Source organism: Eurytemora carolleeae, unplaced genomic scaffold, assembly GCF_000591075.1.
Source record: "Eurytemora carolleeae unplaced genomic scaffold, Eaff_2.0 scaffold356, whole genome shotgun sequence".
In the NCBI taxonomy this organism is placed as follows: domain Eukaryota; kingdom Metazoa; phylum Arthropoda; class Copepoda; order Calanoida; family Temoridae; genus Eurytemora; species Eurytemora carolleeae.
The window spans coordinates 336,815-346,299 of record NW_019396250.1 but is presented as its reverse complement, the minus strand read 5'-3'; the positions used below and the strand labels follow the sequence as shown (position 1 = coordinate 346,299).

General features: G+C 33.1%; 1 protein-coding gene across 6 annotated transcripts in view; it reads right to left on the bottom strand.

Annotated features, from left to right (window-relative positions):
• Positions 1 to 9,485, bottom strand: part of LOC111699360 (uncharacterized) — a 21,005-nt gene continuing 11,520 nt past the window's right edge. For 5 of the 6 annotated variants that reach the window (XM_023470016.1, XM_023470017.1, XM_023470019.1 and 2 more), the window contains 11 exons: positions 9,370 to 9,447; positions 8,772 to 8,880; positions 8,465 to 8,544; positions 7,639 to 7,860; positions 7,227 to 7,351; positions 5,715 to 5,793; positions 3,960 to 4,082; positions 2,945 to 3,084; positions 2,342 to 2,576; positions 778 to 1,720; positions 1 to 296 (listed from right to left, as the gene is read on the bottom strand). In XM_023470016.1, the coding sequence (XP_023325784.1) occupies positions 234 to 296; positions 778 to 1,720; positions 2,342 to 2,576; positions 2,945 to 3,084; positions 3,960 to 4,082; positions 5,715 to 5,793; positions 7,227 to 7,351; positions 7,639 to 7,860; positions 8,465 to 8,544; positions 8,772 to 8,880; positions 9,370 to 9,447 (2,197 nt within the window). In that variant the 3' untranslated portion in view covers positions 1 to 233. The remainder of the gene's footprint in view (positions 297 to 777; positions 1,721 to 2,341; positions 2,577 to 2,944; positions 3,085 to 3,959; positions 4,083 to 5,714; positions 5,794 to 7,226; positions 7,352 to 7,638; positions 7,861 to 8,464; positions 8,545 to 8,771; positions 8,881 to 9,369; positions 9,448 to 9,485) is intronic. The other variant, XM_023470020.1, reaches the window with a different exon arrangement.

The window sequence follows — 9,485 nt, the reverse complement described above, 5'->3', positions numbered from 1 at the left end:
TTCATCAACTAAGAATTTATATTTTGAACCAATATTGTAGGGTTAGAACAATTACACATTTTTACAGGAATTATCATAAATTAGAAATTACAATAATACAGGAGAGCTTATTATTTAGAAATTAGAAATAATACAGGAGCGCTTATTATTTAGAAATTTGCAATAATACAGAAGTGTTTATAATTTAAAAAATTTGCAAAAACGATCCGAATTCGTGCATTTCCACCAGGCATTCAATTTTTCTTGATTGGTGGACGGAATTCATAGGAGCGAGGTTTTGAGGATATTTCTGTGCTCTATAAAACATATTCTGTTGATTGGCGTACAGGGTGTCCCACGAAACATAACATTAGCAAGACAACTTAAAGGTCTTCTTTGATATTTTAGCATTTTTTCGTTAACCTATTTTTGAAGCATATTTCTAGAGTTAATTTAACTAATAATTTGAATAGATATTTTGCGATCTCTCAATAGCCGAGAGTAGGTTCTCGTGCAGTTCTGATTGGTCAGACCTTTAAAATAATATACAAGAATGGACTTCAAAAGAAAATTATTATAGTTCTTTTAGGAAAGGGATAAGCGGGGATTAACATTACAAAATATTCGGCCTCAGTATGAGCAAAAGAAAAGAACTTATTTACAGAATTTACAATCGTCGTCGTATATATTAATTCAAAGAAGACGACTTTCAATATCAATTTTAGATACGCGTCTTCATTGTACTGATATAAACGCCGACCACTGTAGAAACAATGCGTTTCACAGAATATATTTTTCCTTTGACTTTGATGAGTTCACTCCCATTGCTTGATCCCGAAGGTTTATATTTGTCCCAAGAAACTGAGGAGTGTATCTATTAGGCCCAAATACCGGAGACTGAGTAGTCATGGATGCAGAATCCTGATGAAGGGTAAACTCCTTTGGCCTGTACCCAATGGGTTCAGGAAGCTGAGGTTTGTACCCAATGGGTTCAGGAAGCTGAGGTCTGTACCCAATGGGTTCAGGAAGCTGAGGTCTGTACCCAATGGGTTCAGGAAGCTGAGGTCTGTACCCAATGGGTTCAGGAAGCTGAGGTCTGTATCCAATGGACTCAGATAACTGAGGTTCGTATCCAATGGGGTTAGGGTTGTGAGTTTGGTATCTAATGGAATCAGCCATCTGAGATGTGTATCCAATCGGATCAGGAAGCTGAGATTTGTATCCACTGGTTTGGTGTGAGTTGTATCCAGAGAGAGTATTTTCGGAAGACAGGACTGGATTGTATCCAATTGAATCAATAGGATCCAAATATGAATTTCCATTTGTTTCACTAACCATTGACGGAGCATGTCCATTTGCATAAAGTTTATACCCTACGGATGGCTGATATACGGCAGATGGTTGATGTACATAGGATGACAGATATCTCGCGGATTGCTGATATCTGGCGGATGGCGGATATCCGGTGGATGGCGGATACCCGGCGGATGGCTGATATCCGGCGGATGGCTGATATCCGGCAGGTTCTTGTTGAGTGTATGTCTGATATTTATAATTAGCTCCAACCTGAACTGAAAAGAAAGGCTCTGAAGGTTTTGATTGTATTAATCTTGGTCTAGGTTCTACCAAATTATAGTCTACAGGATAATCAGATTGGTTGGGTTTAAACTGAGAGTGGTTGTACATCTCAGGTCCAGATTCCCGAGGAACGTGATCAACAGGATCTTGGCTCGAGCTAGTTCTAATATATGGATGAGTCAGTATAGATTCACTACCGATCATGTAAATAAAAAAAGATTACTTAAAAAACTTTGATAATTCCGTCTATAGTACTAGGTTATCTTTGATTTTAATTCTTGCTCTATCTGTCCATAATGAACAAAATTCGCGGATTTATTGATTTTTCCCGTGGATTTTGAAAAATAGAAATTTTTTAAATTCTGACCATCCATAAGCCTTCCCAGTGACGTGAGGTCCTCCCACATTTTTTTTTTGGCTCGATCAGTACAGCCGATTTGACGTTTAAACTGTTTTGAGAATTTTCGCAAGTACAGAGTGTCCCACAAAACATGACAATGATCTATGAATGTCGTCTTACATATCCTCTATTATATATTAAAGGCTTTTTCCAGTTTATTTCGTTAAAAAATCTTTTGCTTAAATATATTATACTTTGAAATCAATTTTACTAGAACATGACTTCCAATTAATATTTTTATTATTTTCTTTGGTATCAAACAACCTAACAAATTATGGAAGAAGACATTCTAAACTGTTCACCAACTGTCATGTTTCGTGGGACACCCTGTATGTGAAAGTTCTCGAAGTACTATTTAACTATTTTCGAGTGTGTATACTGTACCTGTATCCAACATATCCAGGATGAAATGGCACCGGCCGGACCAATCCTCTAGGTTGGATATATCCAATTGAACCTTCATCAGTTGCTGGTTTGAACCGTTTTGAGGTCAGAGGTTCAGTATCAAGGTTATCTAGATAGTTTTGAGAAGAAACAGATCCAATAAAACCAACAGGCTGTGTATATTCTTCAGTAGGAACCATTGGTTTCAATACCGCAGGGATAAATGCAGGTTGCCCTAAAATTTAAGAATGATCTTAGAGAAGCTGTAGAAGTCTCCATTTATAAAAGGGCAGGTCCCCTGTACAACAGTATTCTTAAAAGCTTTATACTATATCAAGAATGCATTTGATATTTGAAACTTCTTTTTGGTTTCTCTCTTTAAAGTGACTCATGTATATATGCTTCAGAGCAACAGAGGAGTTTGCTAGAATGATTTCAAGCCAATAAAACTACGAAAGGTTATTCGAAATTACAAGAACACTCCTTTTAAAGTATATTTCCCAATGATGATGATGATGATGATGATGATGATGATGATGATGATGATGATGATGATGATGATGATGATGATGATGATGATGATGATGATGATGATGATGATACCTGTATGTTTGTTGTGGTTCTGATGAATCAAATAATGCTGAACATCTAGAACCTTGTTGAGAAGGTTAAGCATATCCTTGCTCAGCTCAGGAACTGATTTCTCCAGCTGCTCAACACTTTGAGTTAGCACCTCCAGCAGACTGCAGACAATAAGATATCTGTAAATGTTAGTGGCCCTTCATGCATAACGTCGTGTTTCAGACTCGAATAGAGAAACCACAATTAAAAAGTAATAGTTTAAATAAACAAAAACATGGATATCTTGATCAAACTTTAAAGGTACTGTTGTAAATCGGACATTGTCATCTTTGCAAGGAGGGTCACTTAAATTACGCTAAGTCCCTTTTCATACATCTTGATTCAAGGTATGGTTAACAAATTTTATATGTTTAAAACATCTCGATTTAAGGTTTGTTTACATATTTTATTTATATGTGTTTGTATTTTTCTTGTTTGTTTGCATCCATTAATCTTCAAATTGGCTAAAGCATTAAGGTTAAAACTCGTAAGGCCTATAGCAAGCCAGAAGTAAAAAAAATCCTTCAAAAGAATTTGTTCGAAAATATTTCGAAATCCATTGATGAAAATAAAATCTGTGGTATTCTTTTAATTCATGAAATTAAGATCGTATAAATTTATAAAAATTCATAAAATGTACAGGCTGTCCCCAAAAAACATTCTTTTAGACATTTTGACACAACCATCTTTCAATTTACAAAATTTTGGACATTTTGAAATCTATTGAACATTCCCTTATAAAGTTCTATAATACAGTAACTTTCCAATTTATAAACTCACCAAAGCCTTAATGTCAAATTTCTTGAACTTTTGTCCTAAACGCTATATAATTGATATCCATCAATGTTCTATAAATTTTAAATATGTCCACAATTTCAAAAATTTAACCACCATGAGTACTCCAATGTTTAAAAGAGCATTATTTGGGATCCCCTGTATATTTCTAGAAGGGAGGGTGGGGTAGTGAAGTTTTAGCACACTATCTAAAATATCCTTCCTATATTTGTGAAGTATTGTTTGAGCTAGGACTGGGTTTATGTTTGGACAGATGTTGACAAGGAACTTCTCGTGGCAGGTGATCACCTCGCTGCCCAACAGGCTGGGGCTAATCTCCTCCATCCTGCAGAGGTAAAGGGACTGTAGACGTAATTTTAAGTAACTCTAAACTTAAATGACTAATTCACAACGGCACCCTTTAAACCTATTTATGATTAAGAATGGATGAGATGTTTTCTAACATCATGACTTTTTGATTTTGCTACACAAAAGTCGAGGACATTTTTGGAATTTAATTCCGTTTAGATGACGATCTCTTCCATATTATTAATCAGATAAAGATTTACAGAGTTTAGTTGTGAGTTAGCCCTGCACCTCAATATATGGGAGGTTACTTGAAATTACATCTTCAGTCACTTAACCACAGTAAAAAACAGAAAACACTGAAATACACCTGTTTTTCTTTTAATTACCTAGCATGATAATATGAGAAGTAATTAAATCCATGGATGTTTCGATTAAATACACGCCACCTTTTTTCTTTTAATCAAGAAATGTTCCTATCTGAGGAACTAGCACTATTTTAACAAAAATTGCCCTAGCACATTAATAGTGAGAAGTAATTTAACCTATGGATGTTTCGATTTAATACACGCCACCATTTTTCTTTTAATTAATAAATGTCCCTAACTGAGGAAATAGCACTATTTTTAACAAAAAGTGCCCTAGCACATTAATAGTGAGTAGTAATTTAACCTATGGATGTTTCGATTTATTACACGCCACCATTTTTCTTTTAATTAAGAAATGTCCCTATCTGAGGAAATAGCACTATTTTTAACAAAAAGTGCCCTAGCACATTAATAGTGAGAAGTAGTAAAACCCATGGATGTTTCGATTCAATACAAGCCACCATTTTTCTTTTAATTAAGAAATGTCCCTATCTGAGGAAATAGCACTATTTTTAACAAAAAGTGCCCTAGCACATTAATAGTGAGTAGTAATTAAACCTATGGATGTTTCGATTTAATACACGCCACCATTTTTCTTTTAATTAAATGTCCCTATCTGAGGAAATAGCACTATTTTTAACAAAAAGTGCCCTAGCACATTAATAGTGAGTAGTAATTAAACCTATGGATGTTTCGATTTATTACACGCCACCTTTTTTCTTTTAATTAAGAAATGTTCCTATCTGAGGAAATAGCACTATTTTTAACAAAAAGTGCCCTAGCACTTTAATAGTGAGTAGTAATTTAACCTATGGATGTTTCGATTTATTACACGCCACCTTTTTCTTTTAATTAAGAAATGTTCCTATCTGAGGAAAAAGCACTATTTTTAACAAAAAGTGCCCTAGCACATTAATAGTGTCAAGTAGTTTAACCCATGGATGTTCGGATGAACCACTTCTTTTGTGAGCCGGTTCAAGATCATTGAAGTGGTTCAACTAAGTATACGTGGTTTCTCGTTATTCATTTGGCTCCTGAAGATTTTTTATCAGTTCAACAAATAAAAATTACAAAATACTAAGCGACATTTATTAAGTAAAAGGAGAAACAAAGGAAATTTTCTTTTCAATTTTCATGGTTTCACTTGTAGTACAGTGATAACTCTATTTAAGTAGAACAATGTCGTCTTAGTTTACTTTCTATTATATTGAAATGTTGCTGAAGTGAATTAATTTTAAAATTAAATGTTTTATCAAATTTCTGAAAACAATTAATGGTTCCACTATACCCTTTTAATCCATTACCTGTAGATCTTAGATATTAGGTTTGGGAGTTCACTCTTAGAGCAGAGCAGGGTAGAGACTCGACAACTAGATCCAGGCTCTTAAACATAGAGAATATATATATTAGAGTAGAGACTAGACAACTAGATCCATGCTCTTTAACATAGAGAATATATATATTAGAGCAGAAACATGATAACTAGATCCATCCTCTTAAACATAGAGAATATATATATTAGAGCAGAAACATGACAACTAGATCCATGCGCTTAAACATAGAGAATATATATATTAGAGCAGAAACATGACAACTAGATCCATGCTCTTAACCATAGAGAATATATATAATAGAGCAGAAACATGATAACTAGATCCATGCTCTTAACCATAGAGAATATATATATAGAAACATGATAACTAGATCCATGCTCTTAAACATAGAGAATATATATATTAGAGCAGAAACATGATAACTAGATCCATGCTCTTAACCATAGAGAATATATATATTAGAGCAGAAACATGAAACTAGATCCATGCTCTTAAACATAGAGAATATATATAATAGAGCAGAAACATGATAACTAGATCCATGCTCTTAACCATAGAGAATATATATATATTAGAGTAGAAACATGATAACTAGATCCAGGCTCTTAAACATAGAGAATATATATATTAGAGTAGAGACTAGACAACTAGATCCATGCTCTTTAACATAGAGAATATATATATTAGAGCAGAAACATGATAACTAGATCCATGCTCTTAAACATAGAGAATATATATATTAGAGCAGAAACATGATAACTAGATCCATGCTCTTAACCATAGAGTATATATATTAGAGTAGAGACTAAACAACTAGATCCATGCTCTTAAACATAGAGAATATAGATATATTATAAAATTGCAAATATATATTTTTGTATTTATATGAAAGCAATTAGTCCAATAATAGCATTTTCCTAGAATTTCATTTTTTAAAGTCTCGTTAACAACATGAAAATACTAATTAACTCAAATTAGTTTTAAATCATCAGAGAAAAATAAATTAAATTTTAAAGCTAAAAAATGTTTGACATGTAACAAAATATATATATGCTTGTATCAAGTATATAAAAAAACATTTTAAAATCTATGTTTTACCAAAATAAACCGTCGTTGCATTTTACATTATCATGCTAAACATGTTGATATTTCATAATAAAAATCTTAGCTTTTTGTTGCTAAATATCTTTTGCTTGAAACAGAACCGGTTTATTTTGGATTTTCTTGTTCAATTAAAAAAAATTGTCGAAATTATAGAGTATCTAAAAAGGAATAGATTACTCGCTCCTAACTCGACTGTTCTAATACCTATATTTTTGCAACCTGATGGTGTTAACTCTTCATATTTCAAACTTTGACTATTTGATCTACATTGTGACAGAATTCTTAGTTTGAAATATCAAACGTGTATGTATCAATCTGCAAAGATTTAAGGATTAGAAAATAAGATGGCGGGGACTGGAGAGTAATCATTGTATTTACCTGATGAAAACGCTTGTACCGATAGTCCCTTCAGGTATTGATCTATGCATGTATCCAGGATCAGGAAGAACAACTTCTTGAACAAGGAGTAGTTCATTAAAAATAGTTTAGCACAAGTGTAAGGGCTGGGACCAGAGTTAATCAATTGGGAGAAGGAGTTGAACCGTGTATTCTAAGTTTGACCACCGGAGGTAACCGGTTACCCACAAAGGATGTGACTTCAGAGACGACTGTACCGAATTTTTACTGTCTGTTTCCCTATATTTATGATTTCCTGCAACTTTAAAGTTCTTTCTATCTTTGTCAAATCATTAAATAAGTCATTTGAAGTCTACATTCAAGGCTGGTAACCCTGAAGTTCAACTAAGTCTTTGCGGTTCAACTATATCTCATTAATTATTAAATCTGGTTCCTGGACTTTGGTTTACAGATGATAAATATCCCCACACTGGGGCTCAGCATGATGTCAGGGAACTGGATCTTATTCTCATAATCCGCCTGGTTCCTCACCACCAGGGTCAAACCCTTCTCCATCTCCAGGTTGGTCAATAGGTTGGGGATGTTGGTTAACCACTCCTGGACCAGGATCCAGGAACAGTCCTTCTCCTTCTTCTCCAGCATAGGTGAATCATTCCTTTAATATTGTTGTCAAAAACTTTTTTTTCTCGAAAATTTACCCTCCCCTGGAGAATCATTTTTTTAAATTTTAAATTTTATAGCCCTTATTAAATTTCTACAATTAGAATAAAAGATTTTTGAAGGTTGGCGGGGGAAATGATTTTTTCCTTCAAAAATCAAACCCTTCCCCCGGAGAAAATTTTTTTACAAAAAGGAAAAAAGAGGGGTTTTGAAGGGTAGCGGGGGGATTGGAAATAATATCTACACCCCTCCGGCCTGTATTGGTACAAATCTAACCCAATTATAAGTAACCATTCAAATAAAGATTGCATTGATCCAATAACATATTCTAAATTTTGTACTCAACATTTAAATAAAAGTTCTCTTAAAGGCATTGAATATTTGTCATAATGATATTCTAATCTGTAAATCTTTGCAACCTAAAATATTTCAACCTATGAATTCTGTTGGATCATGTAATCTAAGTTTGAAATATCAAATGTTTAATCCATCAGGTTGAAAAGATAAAGGGTTTATCAATTTGAGTAAATGTGGCAAAGACTCAATTCCTTTACGCTGATAGTAATTTATAGTAATTACTATTAACTAATCAAAAGTACCTTTTGTGAGAGTTTTCTGTAACTGTAGCTTGGACAGGAATATCAGGCTGTTTCTTGTGATCATCAGGCTTCTTAAAGTACTGGAATAATAATTTTTGCCAAAAAAAACTATACCGATATTAACTCTATTGGCAAATAATGACTTCAAGATCTATCAACCTCAATATTGAAATGTACGCCAGATTAAAGTAACCATGTTGATTAAAATGATTTTTCAAATATTTTTATAAAAGATTCAAATAGTTATAAAATATATATTTTTAATCCATTAATTTATAAATATCAAGAAAACATTAATATCTCTTACCTTAGACTTTTCTCCGTCCTTTTTATCAGAATTAGAAGATTTTGCCAAGTTTTTAATTTTAGACAAAAGCTTACTTCTAATCCCCTCTTTAGGGTTTTCATTGCCCTCTCTACAGACACAAGGGGAGCATCAAAATTAAAGCTTAAAAAAAGAGTTTTCCTTTTAAGTGTTTTTTTTTCGATGAAATCTGGCTTTCATCAAACCGCACCAAAAAAATTCAAACATTAAAATAAAATAAAATAAAAAATTCTGAACATCTTCAGAATTGTTTTAATGCATGATCAGCAACATTAAACCTTATTCGAAATGTAAGATAAAAATGTATTAATATGCTTAAACCTTTTCAAAAATAAGTTTAATTTCCACATCAAACCACGCTATTTGTCAATTTTAGTAAACTCATGCCGGTTTCATAATAATATGATGAAACATATGAAAAACACTAACATTTTATCTCTATATCTTTGCAGCCGAATAGTGTAAATTAAACATTTTGATTTTTGGATCTTGCAGAATTTATATGTTTTTGTCTATGCCAACAGGTTTCACAGATTAGAAAATTAGTGTTTGATGAGACTAATCAAATCTTTAAACCCCCCTGATCCTGTCTTTGGTTCGCCTTCTGGAAAAATATGTTGTTCTGGGTTCATAGAGGAGCTCCTGCAGAACTTCTTCCCTAACATTTCTAGGTTTTTATTTTCAATTCTTATTTGA